Here is a 27,530-nt window from a genome sequence, read left to right on the forward strand (position 1 = left end):
AATTAGGCATTCAATGTAGAAATCAGCGCTTTTTGAAGTTCCTGGTAGAGGCAGTGAAAGCAAGGTGAAGGCATCTTTTTTCTTGGTTGCCTTCTTTATGCATTTTGGAAGCTCTTAACTTTATAACAGTGCAAAATGATGAAATGTAGAAACTCTTCCATGAAGTAGAGTTCTTATTTCCTGCCCAGCTCCAGGCCTGGTTTCTCCTACTTTTGTATATGTTTGCATATATGAGCATATCCCTGCACATGCATACATACATTTTTAAAAAATCAACTCCCAAAACTATTATATAAAATTATGCAACAGCATTTCATGACCCCTTTGGTTCCCTTCCAATTCAAGATATTCTATATTGCTCTTATGTCTGTGAAATACTCATTTGTAATAATAATTACAATGTAGTGCAAATAACAGTGAATTATAATAAACTGTAAATATAGTAAATTTACTATAGTAGTAATATCTATGTAATTGTACAATTCATATTTGTATTATGCCATATTTGTAACGCAGTATTTGGTATCATGGAGGCAATAGCTGACTTACTAATCATTTAGTATTAAGGAAATTTATTTCATGTTTCAATACAAACATAACACAGATTATTTATTTATTTATTTATTTATTTATGAGGGAAAGTACACTATTTGGCTTCTAAAGTACTTACCCAGCAACTAGTTAAAAAAAAATAACTTATGTTACAGCCTCTTAACAAAGTTCCAGTGCTTGCTAGTCATCATTCAGCATGCATTTTATGTTGACACAGATTCGTGAAGGTGCAAAAACTGCTCCTAATTCATACCCATCTGAATTCATCACTAAGATTCTTCTGATTCTTCTGTTTTTTTTTTTCTTACTGTCTGCTAGATAGACTTCTGAGCTCTCCATCTGGCAAGATATTCCTCAGGGGCATCACAAGTATGTGAGTTACTCTCATCTGTCTTCAGCTATATGCAACTCTATACTTCAAGATTTTCAATCTCATTACAGAGGAAACAAAGATAAATGGGATGCAGCACACCTATGAAAAGTAGCACAGATAGCATGTACTGTGATGAAAATAATTCATAGAAAAGCCACAGGACATAAAAGTCTTGCATTTTTGTATGTTTTCTAGTTACCACATAAACAGCAGATTAAGTAACCATTACCCACCCAAAGTCATTGTGTCTGATGACATCCATAGTTTTTTGGTCCTTTTTGCCACCACTCTTACAAGTGAAATGAAAAACAAAACAAAACAAAAACAAGCTAGTATGTCTTCTAAAAGGATGTTTGTGTCTCTTCAGATAGCTCAAAACCTTTGTTGCTTCTTCCTCCTTCATCGTAAGGGTTCACTTCACAGTTTGATCCTGCTTCATTCGCTCTTTCTCTTGCTTTCCTGCAAGTAAAATTGTTTTTATATTATAAGCCCTTGTGCTGTTCAAGTCCTTCTGGATCCACAGACTAGGCTATTGTAAATAATACAATTCTTAACTGGGAATATTTATACCAAATGTGATTTTGTGTTTGTTTTAAGGGGAACTCTAGCAAGCCAACTTACATTCTCAGAAATCCCATCAACAGAGACATAAAAAAACAACTCAGATACACTGGTGTTGATGCAATTATTTTTAAGAGAAATGGCATCCCTGGTAAACCTCCAAGATCTCTGAAGACTGCAGGTGCTGACAAACATGGGCAAACCCTTCTGTTGAATCAGGCACCGTGTCCAAGCAGGCCCTCCACAAGCCTTGCACCAGGGCTGACAGAAGAATGGCAATGCCACAGCTCTGCAGCCATGGCATGCTTAACTGCCATGGTTAAAGTGCTGATGAAAAGGAACTTGCAAAAGCTGCTACAGTTGTCATGTGTTCATCAGGGAACTGAACCTTTAGCCATCACAGCTGATGGAAAGGAGAGGGCTCATCTGTAAGCACCCTGATGCTTTAGCCAGAGGGTCTTCTCCCAGCAGCCATTATCATAGTATCAAAAATACCACTCACTTTCTTCTATCTCTTTGACCAGTGATGATCAAGACAATAACTCCAATGACAATCAGACTCATGACCACCCCAAATATAATTAACCAGATGGTGACTGGTGGCTCGTAAGGTGTGGCCAGGGTTGGTACTATGCCCTCAAACTCCAGCGTGTTGTCATCCAGTCCAAAAGCCTCATTGATTCGTCCCCGAGACATCCTGCCATCAAAAACACATTAAAAGTTCATTTGAAGGAAATAAATATTTTTCAGTTCCTTTATAATTCTCTAGAATGCTAAGCTCCCACTGAACTGATCAGCTGATTGCAGGAGGTACTGCTAAGCCCCGCACTCCTTCTGTCACAGCTTGGTGGATAACAAACATGATAACTTAAGCCCTTAACCCGCTGCAGCTTAAGTAACATGTTCAGACACTGCCTAAGCTCTTAAAACCAGATCGAACAGCTTATCAAAATGAGGCAAACAGCTTTCTAATCTCATTCTTTATTTGTGCTTTGCTTCTCATTCTCTTTACTCATAACTAACTCTGTTATATGACAGAAAATCACTGCCTTGCCTTCTTCTTACCTATTTCCATCCTATAGCCTTCCACAACTATGATCCAGGATATTTCTTGCCCTGAACACTTTCCCCATTGTCTTTGCCTTTCCTGTCAGTTCCATCTGGACAATACTTCCCTGGTTTCACTAGATTCTTCCCTAGATTCACTGCTTCCTCTAACTACTTTCTCAATGCCATCTTATATTGTTGCTACTTTTAGATTTGTGCCCTCTTCTTTTCCCCCTGTATTTTATTCATGACCAGCTGCAGACTTGCAGTTTTACTTATCATTTTTACAGCAGTGACTTACAGTGGTGTCAAACTATGCCATAAAAGAACTGTTCATTGACCCATAAGTGGGAACTAGCTCCTGCTCTGACCTCTTCATTTCTCTCTGATCAAATACATTTGGCTTTCTTTCTAATGCATCACTTTAGTCCTTGCTAACAATAAACTTTGCACTGATTTTTCAATAACAAGAGGAAAAAACATTCATGCACTTGTGCATGCAGACACAATTGCCATGCCACGTTATTTCAGAATACAGGATAGTTCCCGTTAGAATTTGAGCAATGACATTTCCTGGCAAAGTATGATGCAATTAGGTGTGTTATGGCAGTTTTACAAGCCCCTTGAAGCATTTTACATTGGCTTCTGTCCAAGATACCATCAGATAGATAGATTGTTTTTCTTCTGTCATAACAGTTTCTCTCACCCTAATATTTCCATGAAAACTGCAGAACTGAATTTCTTATCTCACTTTCTATTTCATCAGGCTTAAGCTTTGTTTTTCCTTCCACCCTTTCATACATTTTTTTTCCCCAGAAATGAAAATCTCACCTGATGGCACTTTCCACGTCAGCTCTGGGCACGGTATCACTGACATTACCTGGCATGCTGACTGTAAGATAGAAGGAGACCCTTTGCGTCTCTTCCCCAGTGTGAATGTCTGTAACCCTGATTGAGAAACAGAAGATAAAGGTTTCTCCACCTCTCAGATGGCATTATCTTTAAATTCAGGTAAGGGAATGGTTGCATTAGGCAGGCAATACTGATCTGTGCTGAGTGAAGGCTTCCTAGAGAACTCAATTTGGAATCAAAAACAATCATACTGTTATAATTTAATTTCCTATGTGCTAAGGAGTACCTTCAGATGGAAAGAGTCTACTTCATACGTGGGACAATCCTTGGCATAATTTTCCAAAGCACATCATCAGCTACAGAACAAGAAAGTTTGGACCTCTTGAGTTTGGGATGGGTCTTGTAAGTAAGGTGATGTATGGAATACCAAGTGTAAAAAAATCTCATATTCTGCTAGGTATAGATCCTAGAAATTACATGACTAATGTTCTTTACAGTAATACCAAATAGTTTAAGAGGATAGCACCTGAAAGTTTTTCAGAAGACTAAGAAAAAAGGTATTTTTTCTTACTGAAATCAGTTTGTAAGTGAACCCGGTAAGATTCATGAGTGTGCATAAATTTCTAATGCATTATGTTCAACAAGGTTTTCTTTCCTTGGCCCAAAGCTTCTCAGATATACAATATCATAAATATATATTGTTAGATTTTTTTTCTAATCAGTGATATTCCTATATCTGCACTGTTTAGAAATTCTCAAGGCTGACTTCTCCATCAGCAGCCTAACTTCAGCACACTGCTTCTGAACTTCAGTCCTCAGAAAGAGAAGGAACGGCACGTAGCGAAGCGAGCACCTTGCCTTATGCAACCAAATGATGTCTGACATTGTTGTTATCACCTTTCCTCTTTGTATTCAACAGAAATAATAAGTAATTTCACCAACTCATACTACTAGCAAGCCAGAAGCAATACAGACATAGCTGGCAGAGGAAAGAAAACCACTCACTGGAAGTCAACATTTTGTTCCTTCACCTCTGCAAAGTATTTCCTCATGGCATAGGCAATGGATGACTTGAACAAGAAAAGCTCATTTGCATCCCACACATACTGCAAAGACAGAACAAGAGATCATCAGAAGTGATAGCTGTATGGCAAGTTAGAAATAGTAAATGTAATGCTTGGCATGCACTTCTGTTTTATTTATTTGTGTCATGACAGCATTGCAAGAAGCTACTGAAGCATTTTAGCTCCATTAGTCTGGGCTCTTTGAAGAAGAATAACCAAGAAGGCATCCCCCATTGCCACACGCTCCATCACACTCTCCCTCTGCAATTCCCGGTAGCTCTATGTGGGGTGCTGAAGCTGTTGCAACCCAAGGCATCTCCCTGGGGCTAGCCAATAATTATTCAGCATCTGACTTGAGGTCTAATGACTTTTTTTGTCCCTCAAAAGTATGGATTTGATTACATTGCAGGAATGTCTATAAGCACTGTCAGTAATAGCTTTACACCATTCCTGATATGTTCTTGTGTGATATTCAGGAAGGTATGCTAGAAGCCAGCTTTGCTGTAATGCTGGCTTATAGAACTCAGGCACATTCTCCCTCCTTGTCCTCCTGCCAGCACAGAATGAGGATAGAGGAACACAGAGGAGGTGAGAACAGGAGGAGCCCACCGTTGCTGCTTTGGGCTGCATTGGGTCCCATGAAAAGCAATAGTTGTTCGTTTCATCACTTGTCCCCAATATTTAGGCTTTGTAGTTTTTGTTGTTGTTGCTGTTGTTGTTTATTTACTCATTTCTCATTTATTTATAAACTACAAGATAATTGAACTTGCTTCTACTACAGCTGCCTTCTGTACTTAGCAACAAAGGGCAATGAAGCTGTGAGGAGTCTGGAATACAAGTCTCATAGGGAGTGGCTGAAGGAACTGGCATTGTTCAGTCTGGAGAAGAGGAGGTTCAGGGGAGACCTTATTTCTCTATACAACTCCTCAATTGAAGTTGTGGTGAGGCGGGGATCAGCCTCTTCTCCCAGGTAACAGTGATAGGATGAGAGGGAATGGCCTCAAATTGTGCCAATGGAGATTCGGGTTGATTATTAGAAAAAAATTCTTCTCAGAAAGAGTGGTGAGGCAGTGGCACAGGCTGCCCAGGGAGGTGGTGGAGTCACCGTCCCTGGAGGTATTCAAGAGCAGTGTGGATGTGACTCTCAAGAACATGATTAGTAGGCATGGTGTGATAGGTTGAAGGTTGGACTAAATGGTCTTTGTGGTCTTTTCCAACCTTAACAATTCAATGATTCTATGTGAGAAGTGACCTCTCACAGACTGTCCTCGGGTATCTCAAAAATCCCAGCTGGTGCCCATTGTTTGACACAACAGAGGCTGCTTTGCTTTCAGAGTCAAACAATCTTCCTGTGTTCCCCACAACACCCCACATGCAGCTTCAAAGGCAATGCACACCGGGCTTCTTCACACCGGGCTAATTCAGAAAGAGTTTTCCATGAAAAAATGCTCCTACATGCCAGCAGAATGACTGCTTTCCATTTCAACATGCCTTATGTAATGAGATAACACACACAGTAGTCACCCAGTGGGGAACTGTGAATGGATGTCTGAAGCCATGTTTGTTTTCAAGTGGTGGCAAGGGATTCCCATTCATGAATTTTTTATTTTAGGTAAGATAGACAGAATCATTCAGCAAGGAACTTTTAACAGCTTCCCTTGTAAGGGCACCTGCATAACACCCAGCTACAGCAAAGCTGTGAGTGTTTCTGCTTCATCAGCTACACTGGTGATGCTCTGGCTGCAGCTTTAATTTCATCGGCCTAAGAAAAATTAACAAGATAATTGCAGCAGAACACACTCTGGCATAGCTGGCATAAGGCTATCTGCGAGCCACAGTGCTTGCTTTGTGCAGCAGTTTGTGCTACTGAACCTTCCCTGCTGGTGCCATCCAGGGCAGTCTCTGGGAGCTGCAGGACTGCCTGATAGAGATGTAGCTGCCCCTTATCCTCCAGTAACTCAGCATACTCAGAATGTCTTCTGCTGTTCTAATCATAGGATCACAGAATTGTTAAGGCTGGAAAACACTTGTAAGATCATCTAGTCCAACCAGCAACCCATCTCCATCATGCCCATGAACTATGTCCCTCAGTGCCACATCCACACATCTCTTGAACGCCACCTGGGACAGTGACTCCACCACTTCCTCTAATGATCACAAACACTTGCACCATATTCCCAGCTTCTGTGCACTGTGAACCATTAAAAGAGGCGAAGTAGAAAGCTCCCAGATGAGAAGGTTTCTTTCACAATAGTGATGAGGACTAGTTTTGGGAGGAAAATTCACGGCTTGCTCATCAGAGCTTAGGAACCTACTGTCCATACAATAATTCAAATGAAGTAATCTATATGAGGTTATTTTACAGCTGCTCAATTGCACAACAAAAGCTATGATGGCAAAAGGCAGGCATAAAAATGATATTAAGCTAAACATTAACCATAATGACTAATAAATGTGTTGTAATATGGAACCTATTCATGCTGCTGATATCAGTGTTGAATTGTATCTAACTCGACTCAGTGGTGTGGGAAGCAATAAAGCACCAGTGGGGCATGTGTGTGAGAGAGTGATAGAAGCAAGAGCATTAATTCCTATGAAAAATGAACCCATGGTACTGCAGCCCTGTCAGTCCAATGGGCTAGGTGCACAGTTCTAAATGACCTGCTGATGACACACACATTCTTGGAAAACTGCTAAAAATTTACAAGGTGTACACAGCTATTAGCATGAGTGTGTGTTCTGAAGCCTCTTAGGCTGCCTCCATGAGATTGGCATCAAGAGATATAGCTAGAAAAAGGAGCTAATCGTCAGCCAGGTGGCTGTGCTAAACAGATGGGCTAAGGCAACACTCTGCTTAAAATCTTAAAATGTCATCTTTTGCTTTGCTGAGTGTGTTTGGCTGCTGTTCAATTTTATTGGCCTACCTAGTGTAATTGGGCAGAACAGGCACACTCATGGGAACAAAAACCCTTTTCTTCCTGCACTGCCCAGCACATATGAGCCCTATAGCAAACATAGCTAGAGATCCAGAAGTGTTGTAGCAGGAAAACATTTGATAATATTCAGTGGAATTCAGCCTCTCTCTTTTAGCTCCATATTTAATGTGAAGTAGCTACTTGAATTTAATTTCTGAAGGCAGCTACTGCAGTCATGATGGAAGAAAATAGGATAAAGTCTTCATTTTTACTTAGACACACCAGCATAGCTGGGCAAAATATAGTGATCAAAGTACACAGTTCTTCCTGTGCTAGCCACCAGATGAAAAATGATTGGTATCTCCACAGAATAACTCAGGCGATCCATCTGAGATGCATTCCTTAACATGAGCAAGTCTGATAGCTGGAGAGATGCCTCCAGTTACTCTGGATGCAGTGTGAATGACAAACTCAGATGAGACATCTTCTGTGTGATAACCCTTCATCTCTGCTGAAGCCACTCTTCCAACACAAAACCAACCCAACTCTGCCTCATTTCCTGAGAGCAGCCAGCACAACACTCCTGTTGCTTAAGCCATACAAAGTGTGTCCCACTGCAAGTACACTTACCGCATCATCTCCCAGTGCTGCTTTCAAGCTGATGCGTACCTTGATGGCATTGTCAGAATCTGATTTAAAAAGAAACAAGGACTGTGTCAGAGCTGCAGTGACATAAAGTTACTGGGAAATGCAGGTACAGCTTGACTTTCCTTGTAGCTTCACCTGCTTTCCCAGGCCAGCTTGGTGGGATTTATCTTGTTTCCCATTAGCCAGCTCCACTGTCAGCATCTACACCCGAGCCATCAGCCATGACACTGTCATGCCCTGCTTTGTAGTGGAAAGAGTATGTCCAGAGGGCAGACTTCTGGCCTTGTTCCGACATGTCCTGAAGGAAATGCCTCTTTTGCTCCAATGGAAAGAATAGGCCACTCAGATGCAGGTGCTCATGTTTGGCATGGTGAATCCCACCATGAAGGATATGCTAAGGGTTACAGGTCTCTGCAGTACTGGCAGTGAATGCAAGTAAACATTGTGGATCATTCAACACTCAACATCATCACAACAGGATGAATTTTTCCTCCCTGAGTTCTCTTCTTTGAATAGCACTAGATAGCAAACAAAAAGAAGTAACTTTTCTGTACTGGTTTGCCTTTCCATGAGTGAAACTTACTGCTCAGTGTAATCTCCCATAACCCATCTCCATACAGACAGGAGCCTTCAAGAGCTACTCAGAGACAGGCACTTTGCTGGTGGACTAATGAACACCCTTAATATGCCCACAGAAAGTACATACATGGTCTCCAGTCTGTATTCCAGCCAATGGATCTGCCAGAATTGTTCTTTTGCAGCCAGTTAAATAAAGGCTCAAAGTAGTGGAGCAGGGGTGTAGCATTCATGTATTTCTCTCCTGTTGCGCTTTCCAGTGCTTGAGTCCAGGGCTTGGATTTGCCTAATTCAAGTAATTGCCTGTGTAAATGGAAGGAGAGGTAACATATATTATTAACATGTTCTGTTTAGACCTCTAGCAAAACAATCTGCAATCAATATAAATGTTTTTATTAACAAAAATAAATAAAATAAAAATAAATTATTTTTAATAAAATAAATAAAATAAAATAAATTATTTTCTCATTAACAGTCAATTCAACCTCTGATGTTTGCATCCTTAGCTAATATAAAGTTATTCAAATTTTCAACATGAACTGAGAAGACAAATGCTAAATTTTTAAGCAAAGTCAACTTTTGGTGTTACCTCATTGTCTCTGAAAGTTGTCAAGGTTGACTTAGGCTTCACTATGCCCTGACTTACAAATGTAAGAAACCGGCTTTGTTACCTCAAATTCCCACCAGCTGCTGTAGAATTGGTGATGTCACATTTGTGAAGAGGGCCAGTATGGTTGGCCGCCTTGCAAAGTGCCTCCTGAAACTGGAACTGGTAAATTGTCCGGGTATAATACCTAAAGGAAAGCAGGGAGCAGGAAGGCACGTACTTTATTAGCTGTCTGTCATGGAAAGCTCTCAGAGTTTAGTAAGTTCTGCAGTGTCAGCTCCCTTTTCAGGCTTGGGAAGCTTCATTGCATGGAGGGAGGCAGCTAGTATTTATAGGCTATGCTAATTATCGTGTAAAGATCCAATATATAAGAAATGCCCCTGTCTACAATGATTGTACTAGATGATCTTGGAGGTCTTTTCCAACTTGGTGATTCTATGATTCTATAACTCAGGAGCAAGAAAGGTTTTTAAGGCTTGGCTCTCTGCTCTGACTGAGCATCCTGAGATGAGGTGGCTGGGGCACAAATGGACATTCAGAGTCAGGTGCTTCATGGCTGCATGACCCAAGTGATGGTGGTACAGGGCACACTGGATTCCAGGAGGCAGGAACATCATAATGATGTGCTCCCAATGGAATGAGGGCTGAACAAATCTGCCCCAGTTGTCAAGAAGCCCAGCAGCTTCCTGGCCAATTGGAGACTGCTACTGAGAAGCCCATGATGTCCACAAAAGTTTCCACTGAAATCAACAGTCTTCAGTAAAACAGAGTAAGATGGCATTGTAAGAATCTACAGTAGATATTTTAGGTAATATATCTTATTCTGATAATGTATGTCTACCTTATGAATGAGTAATCGTTAGCCACATGAAACAGTGCAGCAGGGTCGCAGTACGTCTCATCATGAAGGACTGGTTCGACAACACCAACTATATCTCTCCTGGGCATGGACGAAGGGAAAAAACACGGAATTTCCATTAATAGTTAATAAGAACATAAGTATCTGATTCTGCTCTTCCCCTGTGTTGTCTGATAGATATGGGCACCTCCCTTCCAAACACAAGAGGTACGTACAGCTCTTGGTAACCTCAACTGCTCTACAGCTGGAGACCACAGAGAAGATGCTGCTTTGAAACCGATGGCACAAGAATAGTGCCTACAGCAAGGCATGCAGGGAGTAATTGGTGATGTGAAGTATGCTACAAGCATGTGAAGTATGCTACAAGACACAAATTTTAAGCACACATCATGCTCTGGGACATCCCAAGTTTGGACACTAACACTTGCGGTTCCATGCTGGGTGAAAGAATATAGACATGGTCCAAAGGGGGTATGACCTGCTGTCCCACTGGCCTGGAGAGGAGGCTTTTATTTTTTTTTTTTCCTGAGAGCATGTTTCTGGATCAGTACTATGGCAACAAACTCATGCCCTAATTTCTGAAAACAGTAAAAAGCTTACATGGGAATATTTTTCATAAATCAGTATGACAAAGTCTTGTTCCAGCACAGAGCTTTGCAGTGTCACTACAACAGATGTGATAAGCTTCCCTGAGCAATTAGTCATTCTCCATTTCTCTGACATCTCTGCTACTTTTGAATAAATCGAAGCTGACTGATTTTTACAGTAGGTCAGAAGGCTTGCTGACATCATTTTTTATCAGTTTGTTCGATGATGGTGGCTTTGTTTGTTTTCCTGTTAGAGAGCCATCTTCATTGTAGTGCTTGTTTGGTTTCTTTCAGTTACTCTGCTTCCATGTTAACCATCTCAGGAAACGACTCCAGCCTGAATGAAGCTATGTTTTCATCTTGAACTACAGAGTGGTGGAAATAGATTGGCTGGTTAGGATAATATAAAGAGGTTACTCTGACTGCTACTTGCCAAGGGAACTGTATTTTCTTAACTGAGAAAGGTAGCAGCAGGAATATGAATTCATAGGAGAATAAAGAAGCAGACTAGGCTCTTTTGGATGATTTGCTTCCAAAACCACTGTAAAGTGGAGAGGAAAAGCTAAAGAGAAAATCATGCTCACATATTTGTTAGACTGAGATCTGTATGCTTCTCAGACTGGCAGGTGCAATTAACTCCACCCTCCATTTATCCTTAAGGGGTGGGGAACAAACCAGAGAGTGCTTCAGTGAGACTCAGGGAAGGGCTGTGGTCAAGCTATGAAGATGACCTGGGGCTTGCATCAAGGAGACAGCAGTGCAGATCCTGGGATTTGGAAGACTGTGTGCAATGGCCAAAAGTTCATCTGAGAAACTCATGTTAGAAATGAGGAGAAAATCTGGGAGATAAGTAAGTTACCTGTGGCTGAACTCAAGGCTAATGGGGATACTCTGTCTGTGACACCTCATCTGCACCACATTGGGAACTTCTGCCTGGCACCCTGCTGGGCTTTGCAGAAACACCCCAAGAAAAAGATCTTACACAGGGGGACACAGGCATCTCCATACACTGAGGAATTAGGAACAGATGGTTTCCAAAGTTATTTGCAAAAAGCTCTCATTTCTCAAACTTACTTCATCTCCCACCACCGCTTCATCCATTCCTGCTTTGTAATCTCACCATTAAACATCATCCACCTCCACTTCTCCAGCATGTAAGTAAATGGCATTGTTGCAACAATCGTTAGTGCTTGTTTGAGCAGAAAGTTGATTTCAGTTTCTGAAGAGATAAGCAGTTAAGGTAATGGTTATGGTAGCAGTTAGTATCTAATTAGGCACCTACAGTTCCTTCCCTTTATAGCTAATACTTACATATGGTTTGAGTTACAGGTTTTCACTAAGGAAAAAGTGGAAGAAAATACTGCTGAAAAAACTTGAGGAAAAAAATCACTTAAATTTTGTATATGATTCTGCATCTTATTTTTTTTTTTTCATCCTACCTCTTCAATAACCTAACCCTTAGGCATTTACATGCTATTTTCCTCCAGGAAAAACATCCCAGGGAATTCTAGGTTGAAGATTTTAGTACATCTCCATCCTTAGAACGTAATACTCAGAGAAGCCAAACAAACTGCATTATAGTGAGGATTTACCTCACCTACGTTGTCCACTCAGTATTCACATAAAGGGGAATGTAAATCTCAAGGCTTCAGTTTCACCTAATTTGCTAAATGAATACCTTGGTAGAGAAAAGCTTTATATACCAAATTTTTCAAGAAAATAGTCCTCAAGAAATAGAAAAGACTCATTGGAGGCTTATCTAGAATGGGCTGTGAAGTCCCACGAGTGTTTTTAGTTAAACATATATTATTTATACATTTATTCACCTTCATCCTCTTGGAAAGTCGGCTCAAGGAGGTCAAGAGATTTCAGATGCTGTGGTGTCGCTGCAGAGAGTGACATGATTTCTCCTACTGCTTCATGGAAGCCCTCATTGGCCCCATCTCGCAACAGGAAGGGCTGTATGGAGTATGCCATGTCATACTCAATGTGGCCCATCTCATGGTGCGCTGTCAGGAAGTCATCCATTGTCACCTTGGTGCACATCTTGATCCTGTGAGTCATAGAAAAGCATCTGTCATTAGAGATAGTGCCCAGGCTGGCTGCTTGCCTGAGCCCTGCCTGCATCCTGAGCAGCCCTAGTATGTTCTCTTGCAAGGGTGGGGCTTGGAGAAAAGCCCTGCAAAACAGTTGCATTGATCTGAAAATTGCACTGGGAGCAGGAGAAAATGGCTTTTTTATATGAAGCATCTGCTCCCTGAAACTTGGTGATGAGCTCATGGCATGAGTCAGAGCCAGCATCCATTTCTAAGCAGGTGGTAGAGGCAAAAAAAACGTGTGTCAGTCACTCCTGCTATTTCATTCTCATGTAGGTACCACTTTATAAAGGACAGAATTAATCCCAGGAGACTTCACTGTGTGAGAATTTGCTGTCCCTCTCCTTTCCCAAGTATTAAGTAAACTGATGATTTTTCATGAAGCTGTGGGAATCTGCCTTCCAGTTCTGATACATCTGCTAAATACAGCTGGTGGCATCTCAGGGGTTTTAATTTGCTGCCGAGGGACTTGTGCCATTGCTGCAGAATGTGTACATGTCCATAAATCCCACTGATATAAAAAAGAACTTACATTTATACTAACTCTTTAAGCCCCCGAACGTAGTCGTTACCTCTCTAATTCATATAATAGTCACTGTTCTGCTCAAATTTGAGAATAGCCCTTAGATCTTCACAGGAAGAGATATACAGTTTTACAATCCCAAGGATCTTCCTTGTCTTTCATTTTCCCTTTATCAATCAGAGTGATGAATAAAATGATGAATAAAAAAAAGTGAAATCTTAGAACAGCGTGGTGCATCTTTGTAAGTAGTGTAAAAATGAATGTTTGAGGGAATGCTACGAGAAAGGTTCACAGAAAATGCAGCACCTGTAGTCATTCTTCCCCATATCCCATGCTGTAGGATGGCAGACAACCTTCCTGTTGTCGGTGGGCTCTGTGAGCATGGAGTTTGTCCAGAAGCCTGCAGTCATGTTGTAGAGGCCAATGGAGACAAAAAAAGCCTCAGCGGTTTGGAATATTTTCAGTGCATCCCAGTTCTGAAACAGACAACATCACCTTTAGTCATTTCTTCTGCATGGAGCCTGTTCTCAAATGTTGACTTAAAGCAGTGCAGCTGATTTCACATCGGCCACTCAATGACTTCAGGTCATCACCCGACTTACTGCAAGTCAGGTGGCAGCGACTGCTTTTGGGCACTTTTGTGAATTCTGCTGGGAACTGGAATTGAGTGTTTTCTCCACAAACAGAGTAGGCTTCTGCAATCAGAGTCAGCAGATAGCACCTGACCCAGACAAGAGAAGCCCTAAGTAATAGATAAGGTTGTGGGGATAATTAAAGGCTCAGCAACATGCCAGGTGTGAGATCTGATTTTTCAGCCACTTCAGGGGACAACTTACTGGAGGCAGTGGAGCTGTGATCATAGCAAAAGTGTGAGTGGAGGGCTCAGCCAGAACTTTAAACCTGGCAAATGCATCTGTAAGAATTGCCACTAAGATTGTAACCAAATGTCCAGAATATTTTCAAATGCCTGCATTGACTGGGCTGAGCTTTTACAGAGATTTATGTGGCAGATGGCTATGTTAGACACCAGTCCTAAATTAGGCACATCCACAAACAAAGATGAGCCCAGACTTTGTCCCTGTGGCTCTGTAAGCAGTGCCTCCTTTCCTCACAGTGGTGCTTTACAATATGTAAATTTAAGACTACAAGGGGTGCAGTGCTAGAAAATGGATGAGATTGATGCATACTGCATTATGAATCAAATTTAGCCATCCACTCTTGCCAGTATAACATTTGAATGCAGCAGTTCCTATTTATGGAAGATAGATATCAGGTAAATAACCACATTTCAAAAACCACATTCCATTCAACTCCCTCTTTTTTATAAAAGCAGTAGGGTTCAGTACAGAGAGTTACCTTCACCCATGTTCTCAGTCTTGCAAGAGTCATGGTTATTAACACTGCACGACTCAAATACAGACCTTATGGTGCTATGCAGTTATCAAAAGATAAGAGGTAGGTAGCATTTCAGATTCCTAGCTGCACCCAAATAAACAGGGCAGGCAAAAAAATCCCGTGATATAGAAATTATTTGATTATGGTAATAGTTTGCAAAGCTCATATTTGATACCAGCCAGTTCCATGAGTCCTACAATATTTATATTTACAAAATGTATCTCTCAACGGATAAGTGTCTCAGGAAATAGACTCGGAGCTTAGATTAGGCCAGGCTAAAGAGACTGGAGAACAAAGAGAGGACAACAGTTAAGGGAAAACGTACACTAGGAAATGAATGAACACATTAAGGTGAAGAGCAGAAAGCAATCCTTTGCTAATGGTGTGACTGCCTTAGGACAGCTTTGGTTTTCTAGAGAGTGGCTGACGTGTATAACTTTTACTCCATCTAAATTCATAACACATATTGAATAAAGACTTCACCATGTCTTACCTTTTGAACCATAGCAGAAGTTACATCAATGTTTGGTTTTTCTGGGTAGGGAACAGTCAAGTTATACAGATTTGTCCAAAATCTACCCCACATATCACCTTCAAAAGAGAAAAAAACATAGAACTTTATGTAATTGTGTATTGTTCAAAGCTGTCAGACAATTCTATAAATTGTTCAGTATTATAAACAGGAATACTTATATGCCTACATGGGTCTGATCCAGACAAAGCAGAGGGGAGTAGCACTGGGAAGTCATGAATATGTCAAAGTCCAATCAACAATCTTTTATTCCCCAAAATTAGCCAGTCAGTGAGTGTACAATACAGTTCCAGGACTGATTATGGGACTGTTCAAAACTAAACACCCATGTTGCTCGCCCATGTAATTGCCACTGTTGTGCTTGTATACATTACAGTTACAGAAGCTTGATGCTGCATGCTTTGAAAGCAAAGTCATGAAACACCAATGCTAAGGGCAAGATTTGAAAGGAAAAAATATAAACCTCTCTGAAAGTCTCAGTGCTGCTGAGGGGATGGAAATGTCCCAGTGCAGTGCTGGAGTTTCAAGTTGGGCTCCCACAGCTCCAGCAGGGATGGAGACATTTGCCTTCCCACATGCCTCTGTTGCTGAGCACCTGTGCCATCTCTGCCAGGGGCAGAGATGTCCTTTCCCCTTCTCTTATCTGTACCCTGTTTGTTAATATTAAACAGGCAGATTACTCTGTTCCCATGTGCCTTGAAGGTGGTCATCCTGCATACAAGGTCAGGCTTGCGCGCACTGGCCACGTTGTCGTACCCAGCAAATGTGCAGGGAGGCATCCAGTGGGGTTGATGAGCTCAGAGCCATAGACTTGCTGCAAACGGTGCCTCACATAGGCATGCAGCTGCTGGTACAAAGGTTTTATCTGGAGGCAGAAGAGGAAGAGCAAGCAATTATTTTTTCTTGGCTCTAGCCAACTTGTCCCTCCTGAACAAAGAGCCTCAAAGGTATTTGATGGAATTTCTCCTGCTGGTAGATGCACATCATGCCTGTGGCTGAGCTTTGTCCTCACCTTAGAGCTTAATCTACAAGGCCATATTCTAGCCCCAGATGTCCTGCTCAGCTATTAGTAAGGGAGCATTTCTAGTTTTAGACATGGAGTGACTAGGCCGCTATTTACCCTCACAGGGTCTACTTGAAAGCAAGATAAGGACCTGAAACCTTTGGCAGTGCACAACCTGTGGGACCAAACTGCACCATCCCCACATGTGGCAACTGTATGGGGACTGTGGGAAGGGGCACCCTTTAGAATTCCTTTTAGAGGCTGGTACAAAGTCTTTGCACTGAGAAGATCAAGAGGAAAAGGGCACTCCAGAAAAAGATACAAGCGTATATGCTCTCTGCTTCTTTCTTTTGAGTTTGTCCTTGAATGGCTGCAGAGGTAAAAATGCCATTGATGACCCCTAACAGCTGTCAACTCCACGTAGACTAGGACTGGCTAGTCTAGAGCAGGTCTATATTCTTCCTTCACAATATTAGCACATGACCCTACCATGACAAAATACAGTCCAAGAGCTCCATGAGAGATTTTCCCTTACCTGCTCAAATGTCTTCTCCACATCTTGAACCAGCTGGTCACGGCTGTATTTATACTCTTCTGGATAATCTGTTTCATAATTTGCTCTCCAGTAGTCTCCATAGTCAGAATAATCTGAAAAGCAGGAGGTATCACCCCAGGACACAGCACAAAACACACCTCAGCTACCAGCAGAAGTGCAGCTCCCATGCAGACCAGCAACAGCCTTTCCCCAGAACTGAAGTAACATTAAGTTGGAAATTCAGCTTGCCCTCAAAGCACAACAGCGCAGTTCTGGGGAAGGCAGTATCTATGGAAGAGCAATAATTAAGAGTGTCAACAAAGACATCCCCCTTCTGTTCCAGGCTGGCAACATAACTCGGATCTGCTCTTTGGCACATGTCTGCACTGCATTTTATTTTGCATTGTGCACACTAAGAGCAAATATGTACAAAAAAAACCCATCATCAACATGTAAAATGATCTGGTTTGTAAATTCTGTGAAAATTGTACAAGATTAAGGTCAAGAGAAGCCAGGAAAAAAAAAAAAAGAAAGGAAATGCAACTCACTATTAAGCCTTGCAGCTTCATTTTTAAGTTCAACATACTCTTCATATAATGGTCTCATCATCCTGCCAATATCAGCTCTCCAGCCTTCCCAGGCCCACAGTCGCTCATGATAATCTACGCTATTAGCCATAATATCATCCAGACCTGTCAGAATAACAACAAAAAAATAAGTACCAGGCCTTCAAAAAGCAGAATCTCTTTATTTTTCTTTCACAGCAGGCAAATGAGCCAAAGCAAAAGAAATGCCATGAGCTGAGATATATGTGTTTGATATATAAAAAATCCCATTATTTTATTGCATCCTTTTTGACTTAAGGTTTTCCCTTTCTTATCTTTAAGAGACATAGAACAGAGCGTGAGTCAGTTAAATCAGCCATACTCTCCCCCTGCTCCCCCTTGACTTGGCAGTGTTCTTGGGACTGGCCTCTCCCTGCTGCCATCCTTCTTTTGCTGCCATCCTTCTTCTGATGCAGCCCAGGATGCAGTCGGACTTCTGGGCTGCAAGAGCACGCTGCTGGCTCATGTCCAGCTTCTTGTTCATCAAGATACCTAAGGTCCCTGAACTGCAAGCTGCAATGAAACTTTGACTAAGTTTTAGATAGCAGGATATAACTGTGGTTATATCTGGGAAAACTGTTTTCTCACAGTTAGGAGGCTCTCATGGATTCCCCTCACTTTTTGAACTCACACTACAAAGAGCACCATAGGAACACTTGTTAATGCCACACCTGGCTCCAGCACCAAACAGTCAAATGGTTCAGTGGCTTTGCAGACGATCCCAGTGCTGTAGATGGTGCTCATTGAGTTCATCACAGTGTTCAGCTGCAAATTAGATGTGAGATATCCCATTAGAAACATACTCTGTGTGAAATAACAGCCAGTTACGCTGATTCCTTAAGAGTTCTATTCAACACTTCACACACCAGCTTAACACTTCAGCCTATATCTAAGCTCAGTAGAGATTAATGAAAGAATTTGCCTGAACACATTACTAAAGCAGGGCCTAACTGGAAGAGACAGATAATTTCTTGAATGTATGACGTAATCTACAGGTCTTTAATATCCATTCAGCAGAGCTTTGCATTTAATGAACTTGAACTGTCAATAGACACATGCAATAAAGCAATAAAATTTAGCAACACACTCCCATGAACATGGATCTATCTATAGCCTCCTTATGGTTTGAAGCAACAGCAAGAAAGGCCTCTTCCATGCAGGCAGCCAGGCTAGCTCATCGCATCACATCCATACACACACTTGCTCAAAGCCCACCACCGAGAAGCTTCTGCCCAGATTTTGTGTCAGCTGAAGGCTAGATGCATCTGGAATCACGGAATCATTCAGCTCAGAAGCTGTGCTTCACAGCTCGATCTGTTTTTATTTATTTTTTAATGTTTTCAAGTTTTTGTGTCTCATGAAAAACACATACTACCTTTAGCTTTTCCTTTAGGACTAGTTTTTTCCTCCATTTAAGCTTTAAACCAGAACCATTTAGAGCTGTCAGTGGGAGGAGTCATTAATGACTAGCTCCAACTTTATCACAGTCAGCATTAAAATGAATGAGGATCCCAGGAAATTTTTGTGTCAGTGAAAAATATTTAAAGAATACAGAATCCTATCAGACTGCAGAAAGTCACTTTTCATGCAAAAATCAATCATTTCAGCAAAAGACTATTTATCTAGGAAACTGAATGTGTCTAAATGTAGATGATACTGAAGAAAATACCTCCTCAAGAGAGAGAGCACTACTATTAGTACACTGCTGTCCTCCAAAATAAATACATATTTCTATGAACCTTCAGCACTCCCAGCAAGGCAATCTGTCTTTCCAGAGACACATCTCATTTGGACCAGACAGAAAGCCCAGCCAGTCTGCACGTTACATGCATTGTGGCTAACTCTGCTGATCTTAGCCAAAAAATCTCAATATGCTTCCACAGAATCACAGAACATAGCATAGAACCCCAAGTCAGAAGGGACCCACAAAGATCGTCAAGTCCAACTTCTGGCTCCTCAATAAGGAGGACCATAAGATAACACTGAGGTAGAGAATCCTACAGTGTGATCTTCAGCCATAAATTGCCAACTCAATCCTCGAGTGGGTTATAGATTCCTTTTGAATCTGTGGAGCTCACTGCATTGTTCATCGCAATTCCATATACAGTTGCTATCATAAACATGTGTTTTATGTGAACTCTTCAGTGAAAATTCAAACCTCATTCTGAACCTTGCTAAATGTTGGCACAGCATCTTGCTGAAGAAAGGCTCTTTCTGCCTCCACCTTCCTGATTCACTGAGTGTCCTTTCACCCACCTCCTTATTACCCTCGCTATGCACATAGCTGCGCACTCAGCACAGGTCCTCCTTTCCCATATGGCTAATCCAGCCACTTGTGCAAGGGCAACTCCGAGGCGGGTGCAAGTTTGCAATTTATTGCATGGATAACACGACAAACTGCTGACATGAGTGGGAAGCAACTTCTAAGCCAGACACCCTTTGTATTTCTAAGGTCACCTGGTGCAGGTACGTGCTCCTGTAAAAAGCACAATCCCGAGCCAAGCAGGGCGGTGACAGCTCCATACCCTTGCTCATGTAGCACAAATGAGCTATGCTCAGCAACTTTCTTACCCTGCTGTATTTTTCCGGTGACAGCACAGAGGATCCCCTGTCTTGCAGAGACTGGATCTGGAGCCTGGTAGCATCATCCTGGATGTCAGATAGTGAGAAGCGGCTAGCATTCCTGGAGGCCTCCTCATAAAATGCTGCCCACTTGGCGCCCGCCTCACTCTGCAAGGGGTTCAAACAAATACTGTGTTACTCCACTGAGAGTGCAGCAGGTTGGAAGGGACCTCAAAGCTCTCCCAGCCACAACCCCTACTGTGGGCAGGGCTGCCCTCCACCAGCTCAGGCTGCCTACGGCCCCATCCAACCTGGCATTGAGCACCTGCAGGGATAGGGCACCACAGCTTATCTGGGTACCTGTGTCAATTGCAAGTACATATGCATGAAACTCCAAATGTCAAATGTCAGCGCATGAAGCAACAATCATATGAATATTATTTAGTCTTAAAGCCATCTTCAAAAGATCCCCCTTTTTTTTTTTTTTTTTCCTTTTTCAAATATATTTGTACAGGGAGATTAGCACATCAGCACCTGTCCAAAACAGCACCAAGAGCAGTACTAATTAACCTCAGCCCTTGGAATAGTTTAATTAATTGTGCACTTGACAACTTTCCTGGCTGTGGAGAGGGTGCTTGTAAAATCTGTTACATCTTGCTGCTGAAGGATACAATAAATATACAATGAACCAAGGCTTTCTTGAGGCCAGTGACCAGGTTGTTCAGCCCTGTGCTTCAGAGCAGCAACAAACATAAGATGCCCACACAGCCCCTGCAATCTTTCCAAACACTCCTCCTTCACAAGAGCAAAGCAAACAAGTCTGCCCATTTCTCAGCAGCTTGCAAAACTGGGCAAGAACTTGATGAGGACCCAGAGGAAGACCATCAGTGTGCAAATCCCCAACTGGGGAAGGAGAGGTGTGCTAGAGGCAGCAGAGCAGGAGAGGGGCTCTGTGCTTACAGAAGCATTAAGCTTGCAGCCTGTTTTTCCTCAATTAAAGAAACTGGTTGATAAGTCAGAGGAACAGTTGTGACTTCTGTGGCCCAATTTAGAAAGAAAATGGAAGGGAAGGAGTCAAAAGGGACAGTATTCATTAACTTTGCTCCCCCCATGCAGAGGGAGGATGGGAAGCAGTGGGTTCATTACCAGCACTAGCAAAGAGATCAAGCAAGAGAAAATATCCTCTCTGAGCACTGGACTAATTGGTTCTTATTGCTGGTATCTCCTCACGTATTTTATTACCATCTCATTAATGCTGAAAGTGCTATATGGGTCTTTCGTTTTATGTGTTTGGAAACATTACAGTTTAAGTACCTGGTGCCTTGGAAAGCATTCCAGATTGACAATGATTAGCCATTAGGATTTCTTCCAGTAACCGGTCTCTTTGCTTTAATTAAGAAATACTATAATTAAACCATGTTTTAATTAAGCTGTAAGACAAAGTGGAAGGCTTATGCCATTGCACCAAAGACATAGGCTATTCAGCTTCATTTTTATGCTCTGAATTGTTTTTCTCTAAGACTTGAGTTAACCTTAAAAGGCACGTAGCTACAAATCTCTAGGTGCTTTTGTTCATTTTTAATGGCTCTAATGTCATGAGATGCTAGGCTGCAGCACGGCAGTATCAACAACTGGTCAGAGCATGGCTGACTGCTCTTGCAAACACAGGCACTTGCCAAGAGACCCAGTTGATTGGGGCAGCAAGATGTTGACACTGGAAAGCAGGACAAGCTACTTGAAATATCTTGCAAGTAGAAATACTATGGTCCTTCCTCGAGATATAAATTCGCTTTCAAATCAGTGTTCTAGACCACCATACTACAGATTCCACGGTTGGTTGTTTGGAAATCTGATCTCACTTCATTTTTCCCAATTTAATACCTCCAGCCAATCTCTTAGCAGCTAGAATTATGAGATGAATTTGCTGGAAGGTCTCCTAACGTGTAAAAGACACAGAATGCTATACAAGATCACCAGCAAACATTTAACAAAACATCTGCATTCAGAAAACACGTGGTAACCTGCTCAGAAACATCATTTTGGGTGAGCTTGGAACAGCAGTGAATGTGGAGAAAGGTTTCTCTGCATCCAGCTGATCCTGGGGCCAAGCATTCAGCACTCCCTTGTCTTTTCCCTCCTCTCACTGGAGTGACTTGAAGTGATGGCTAGGAGTGAATCCAGCCTCCAGCCAACCCTGTGCAATGTGTGGGCAGCCCAGGCACCTGTCTCAGGCTGTGGGGGCTATCAGTGGCCTGGGCACTCCAGTGAAGCATTACTATGTTAATGCAAGCCCCTAAAGTAGAACCCAAATTTATGTCCACCTTAGTGTAACCAAAACAAACTGAAAAGTAACATTTGGATTCCCAAAACACTAGTAAAACCCAAGGAATGGAGCACTTACCATTTTCCTGGCTGTCTCCTCAGTTATGTTGGTGTTGTAGTCCCATGAGGCAAGTGAATTTTCATAGCTGATGTCTTCTGCTCTCACGTTGAACTCTGCCAGAAATGCTTGGGCTTCCTGTGTGACATCCTGAGGGGTCACAACAGCGCTCAGACCACAAAGAAGCCAGAAGTGAACCAACATATTCACGAGCGGACTGAGAACCTCTGGATGAAGTAGGTTTCCTCAGGTGAGCTTCTCTGCCTTCTTCTCATCAGCCTTTATGCATAGCAAGTGTAAACTAAAGAGGCTGAACCCAATTTTCCAGGCCTTTTATAGGTTTTATCCGATGTAGGAAAGAAAGGTAAAAGTTTTTGTAAAAAGCCAAATAAACAAAAGTCAATGATTAACTTTGGAAGAACATTATTACTCCTACCATTTTATGGCCTTCTTATAAAAGGCTTTTACTTTTAGTTAATGTTTCCCAAGTGTGCTGTCAATGATACTGCTGCTCACTTTATCTATGGCCTGCCAGTGTCTTTGGTAGCTCAGAATCTCTGAGTCCTTTAACAGGTTGGTGATAAGCTGTAAAAATATTTAGAAAACTCACTGCAACACCAAGGCATGACCTTATTTCCCAGACAGAAAGAAATTACCGATAGCCTAACATAAGGTACTTGGTTGGATGTTCATGTCCGTGTTTTAAAAGGCTTTGAAAACTCATTTTCAAAATGAGTAGGTCATATAAAATTTAATTTTTAAGGTGAATTACCAGAAAGGAGCAAGGGACATTGTGGGATCATAGCCTCTGATGTAGTGATCTAACCTTAACTACAAATCAACTGGATTTAAGTACTAAGATTACTAAGATGATTTCACTTAAATATCTAAATATCTTTGCTAATCTAGCTAGGAACTTAGTACTTACTGCAAATCAATGGGAAAATCAATGTATGAATTCGTCCTGTAAATGCAGCTAGAGTTGAGTGTTATTGATCTGACAGTACCTCAGTACTTTGTAAATTAGCCCATTTCTGCTCAGGATAATGCAGAGGGGAGGGGGGGGGGAACACATTTTGAGATGTGGCTGCAGCCACACACATGGGGTTCTTTTCTTGTTCTCAGCAGAGCTTCTCTAAAAACATTGCAAGTCTGTAACATAGAGAAACAGCAACCAGGCCCCTCACTGCCAAATCCCTCCTGTCTGCACAGGGCTGAGAACAGCGTGGCATCAGCAGGGCCACCGCAAGCTCCGGCAGAGGCCCAGCAAGCAAAGCCTCAAGGGATCAGCACACCCAGATGTTTGCTGAGAACATGGATTATTCCTGAGTTCTCCTTTTAGAGTGTTACCTTAACCTCAGCGCACAGACCTTTGACAAAGAGGAACTCATTGCTTTTCTTGAGTGATTCATTCCAGTGTCTTTGCTGTCTGCTCAGTTTCTTTTCTTTTTTCTCAATATCTCCTGATACCCGTGTCCCACACACCAAGGATAAGTGATCTCTGTCATCTGTGCAGAATCTTCCAAGAGTCTTCTTTTCCCAAAAGAAAGACAACGGCATTCCTGCAGCCCTTCCTCAGTGGCCACGCACTCTCACTGCATGTTTTTCTTGCTGATGCCATTCAGATCCTCTGCAATTTGTGCTTCTTCAGAGATGATTTCCAAAACTGATCATAGCTGAAACCTTATCAGTCATCAGTACAATGGTCACTGTCTGTGACTTTTACACGCTGTACCTTGCTGATACACCCTTCCTTTCTGGAAACAGCCAAAATTGACTCATATTCAGACTGTGAGTTACTTTCTGGTAGCTCTGTTCTCTGTCCAGCCCATCCTCTTTTTCTCTCTGTACACCTGGCACTTGGGCAGCACTAATGACAGCATTTCAGATTTGGCTGAAGTCCATCATGATGATTTCAGATCATTTTTCCAATTTTTTATGATCATTTGGAATTGTAATCCTTCAAAGGACTTACAGGTTGGCAATGCCTACAAACCCATTACCAGGTTTTCTGTTCTCACATCCAGATCATACAGGATACAGAAAGACCCAGAGAAGCTATCAATTAAAACAGCCCATCCCCTTGACTCATGGGCTGGAGTCTATTTTTTAGGTAATTATGTGCCTTTTGTGATTCTTGTCTGGCTCATCTTTCCTTAATTTGCTTGTGAGACTGTCACGTGGTGAAGTGTTGACAGGTCTATTTTAATACCACTTTTGGCTGCAGTTTCTCCCTTACCCATGCGTCCTGTTGTCTATTAGAGCAAAGAATGATGTCTATTACCTTGATGTGATTTCTTCTTTTTAATAGAGAACAGGGACTGTGGTGACTGTTTGCTTCAACTTTTTTTCTTTTCTCTTTTACTCTCGTAAGGTAACTGCACAATCACTGAGCCCAGTACATTTTGGCATGCTAAAAACAGCCTATATGCTCAAAAATTCCAATTTTTGAGGTGCTATATGCACCTGCATATACCAATATGCAGGTGCTATATTTGGATGTAGGACCATTTGTGCCACAGCTCAAAAAGAAACAGGAAACTGAGAAAATGAAGTTCAGTAGGGGTTGTGATGCAGCAGCCATTAGAAGAAAACGAACAGAGTTAAGCTCTGGTCTCAACCAGAGCTGTTGTTATACACAATTGTGGCTGGTCTGGTTGGCTTGTACTGAGACTGAGATAGTTTGCCACCATTGCGGCACAGAGGCTGAGGTTGCCCTAAAATAACAGTATGTGCTCACTCTCCAGTTTGCCAGTCCTCCCCTCCACCCTGGGCTCTGCAGTGGGAGCTGTGGCCCCCAGCTGCTCCCAGTCTGCTTACAGAGCTGCTCACCAATGTTTGATGTATCTTGGCTCTGACAGAACTGCTTCTGCCTCACTATTACAGTGCTGACTGAGCTGTGCTATGAAATGAGAGCTGTGATAAGAGAGAATTGCATTTAGGGTATGCTTCAGTAAGAAAGCAGTGCATTGTGCATTGGGCACCACACCCTTCAAATAGCTTAAAATACCATTATCAGGACAGTTTTCCCAGACAGGAGTACCTCTTAAGCTCTGCTATACTTCATCATTCTGCCTTTTTGCTCAGTGCATAAGAGTATTGCTCAGGAACTGATTTGTAGAGAGGGGCTCAGAAGGGACACAGCTGCAGAGTCCCTGGCCTGGAGTATCCATCCTCAGGAAGACCAAAAGCTATTCTATTGCCTGTGCAGGGCTGTAGCTGCCCTGCTTCTCTGCTGTTTGCCAAAGAGAGGTTCACATCAGTTAAATACCTGGCAGATCCTTGCTCTGACGGCTTCCTGTAAAGTGGCTCTGCAGAGGCAGCAACGGCCCAGGGGTTGCGCATTGCCCTGATGCAGTTCTGAGAGAGGGCTGCGCTGCCTCAATGGCTCCTGGGCATCGCCGGGAGCAATCCCAGAGCCTCTCCCTCATCCTTGCACTCCAAACAGGGGCTGGGCAAACAGTCCTTCCTAATCCCCAGAGCAGCCTATTTCCCACATGAGTAACTCTTTGGCATGTGTGGTGTCTGACATTTCTCAGATGTAGCCCCTGCGGCTGAGCTAGAGGCAGGACGCTGCATGGCCACATTCCAATGACTGGATCTCAGACCTAAAAAGAAGTTGTCACCTCTGCATTGCTCCTTTATTATCCAAGGGCTGACAGCTGCTCAAAGCTTGCTGAGCATCGCCCAAGGCTCAAGCAACTCACAGGTAGGAACAAATCTTGCACCTGACAACAACAGTGAGAACTAAGGAAAGTTGCTGATAAGTCTGTGAAGCATCAGGGAACTGAAGTGTTTTTGCAAGGTTTAGGATAAAGCAATGAAGCTGAGTGGTTTTCAGGAAGGCACGGAAGAGCATACAAGCAGGCAGACTAATATTATGAAGTGTCCTCATTTGTACTGGGGAAGGCCGCTGTCAGACTTGAAACCATACGTTAAGGTGATAGAAGAGGAAACCATGCAGGGGTACAATACCTTGTAATCATAGAATCATAGAATCTTTAAGGCCGGAACAGACCTCCACGATCATCTGTCCTGTCAACCCAACCCCACCATGCCCATGACCACAGTCCCTCAGTGCCACATCGACACGTTCTTTGAAAACCTCCAGGGATGGTGACACCACCACCTCCCTGAGCAGCCACTGCATCAGCACTCTTTCTGAGAAGAAATTTTTTCCTAGTATTCATACTGAATCCTTACACTTTGGCCAATTATAAAGAGCCACTTTGCCCCAGCAGCTAAGGGTATTAAGGGTATTAATCTTGTGATATGCAGCCTTTCCTCCAGGCAACCAGCATTTCACATTTCATGATCACTAAGGAGGCAGCAAGTGGTCTTATTTCATTTTCCAACAGCCATGTATCCACATATCAGCCTCTGATGCATTGTTCAGATCATGGAAGAACATAAGTCCAAAGTCTAAAATTCCTGCTGGTCCACAACTGATAAAGGCTGCATATGGTAATTTGTTGCAATTAAGATCTCAAAGATAGGAGAGCAGCAGAAGCTGATAGAAGAGTAATGCCAGAAAAAAGCGAAGCTCGAGCCATTTCTCAGAAATTAAATGTTTTCTGTTTAGCTACTGCTGAATCAAATAAGATGCTCTGACAACTTCAAGTTGTCATCTCTAAGGAAAAGGGAAACAGCAGGAAGAAAGAGATGTGACTAAGAAAACTAGACTCTTTTTTTTTAATGATCCTGAGCAAAATCCCACTGAAGCTGCTGAATTTGCTGAGAGCAAGGTTGAAGCTGTACTGTAAAGCTGTAATTCCTCCACACCATTTTGGGCAGAATTGCTGACATCAATCCAGCTACAGAATATCCAGCTGTAAATGCAAATGCATTAGGATAAGTGCATCTGCAGTGCTTAGTGTATTCAAAAAACTGAATACACTGACAGATTTGTGCCAGCAAGTGTGTGTCACTGACCACTGTCAAGGTACTTCAGCTTTAAGCGATGTGAAGACACCTGAGTTTAGCCCTTCAAACTGGGCGTATCCAACAGTGCAAACTTTTCCTTAGCAACTGCCCAGTAGCCTAGGAAGCTGCAGCGTCACTCTACTGCACACATCTCTTCTTACACGCTACATTAAAGGGAAACAAAAACCACGAGAGGCCAAAAGGAACCACTCATACAAAACCAAGCACAGATTGCTCATTGCTAATAGGTTGAGGACAGTTGAACAATGCATTTTCTATAAAAACCCAGCACATTTAAAACAGCTAATTTTGTACGTTGCAGGTTATGAACTGAC

General features: G+C 42.2%; 1 protein-coding gene across 3 annotated transcripts; it reads right to left on the minus strand.

Annotated features, from left to right (window-relative positions):
- Window positions 1-555: 555 nt before the first annotated feature.
- ACE2 (angiotensin converting enzyme 2) lies at window positions 556-22,611 on the minus strand. 3 transcript variants are annotated; one of them, XM_052674333.1, is made up of 18 exons: window positions 22,294-22,609; window positions 19,902-20,060; window positions 18,002-18,095; window positions 17,274-17,417; window positions 16,726-16,838; window positions 15,944-16,052; window positions 15,149-15,246; window positions 13,567-13,736; window positions 12,468-12,694; window positions 11,716-11,860; window positions 10,037-10,135; window positions 9,260-9,382; window positions 8,719-8,891; window positions 7,995-8,053; window positions 4,391-4,491; window positions 3,365-3,481; window positions 1,989-2,183; window positions 556-1,384 (listed from the first exon to the last, which is right to left on the minus strand). In XM_052674333.1, exons 1-18 carry the CDS (start codon window positions 22,474-22,476, stop codon window positions 1,267-1,269), a joined length of 2,427 nt encoding a protein of 808 aa, XP_052530293.1. In that variant the 5' UTR covers window positions 22,477-22,609; the 3' UTR covers window positions 556-1,266. The 3 variants fall into 3 exon arrangements, with proteins under 3 accessions (XP_052530293.1, XP_052530295.1, XP_052530294.1); XM_052674334.1 differs by lacking the exons at window positions 556-1,384; window positions 4,391-4,491 and having other exon boundaries at window positions 2,062-2,183; window positions 22,294-22,611; XM_052674335.1 differs by lacking the exons at window positions 16,726-16,838; window positions 17,274-17,417; window positions 18,002-18,095; window positions 19,902-20,060; window positions 22,294-22,609 and having other exon boundaries at window positions 15,868-15,980.
- Between the last annotated feature and the right edge of the window lie 4,919 nt (window positions 22,612-27,530).

Source organism: Tympanuchus pallidicinctus, unplaced genomic scaffold, assembly GCF_026119805.1.
Source record: "Tympanuchus pallidicinctus isolate F22 unplaced genomic scaffold, pur_lepc_1.0 scaffold14, whole genome shotgun sequence".
Classification (NCBI taxonomy): Eukaryota; Metazoa; Chordata; class Aves; order Galliformes; family Phasianidae; genus Tympanuchus; species Tympanuchus pallidicinctus.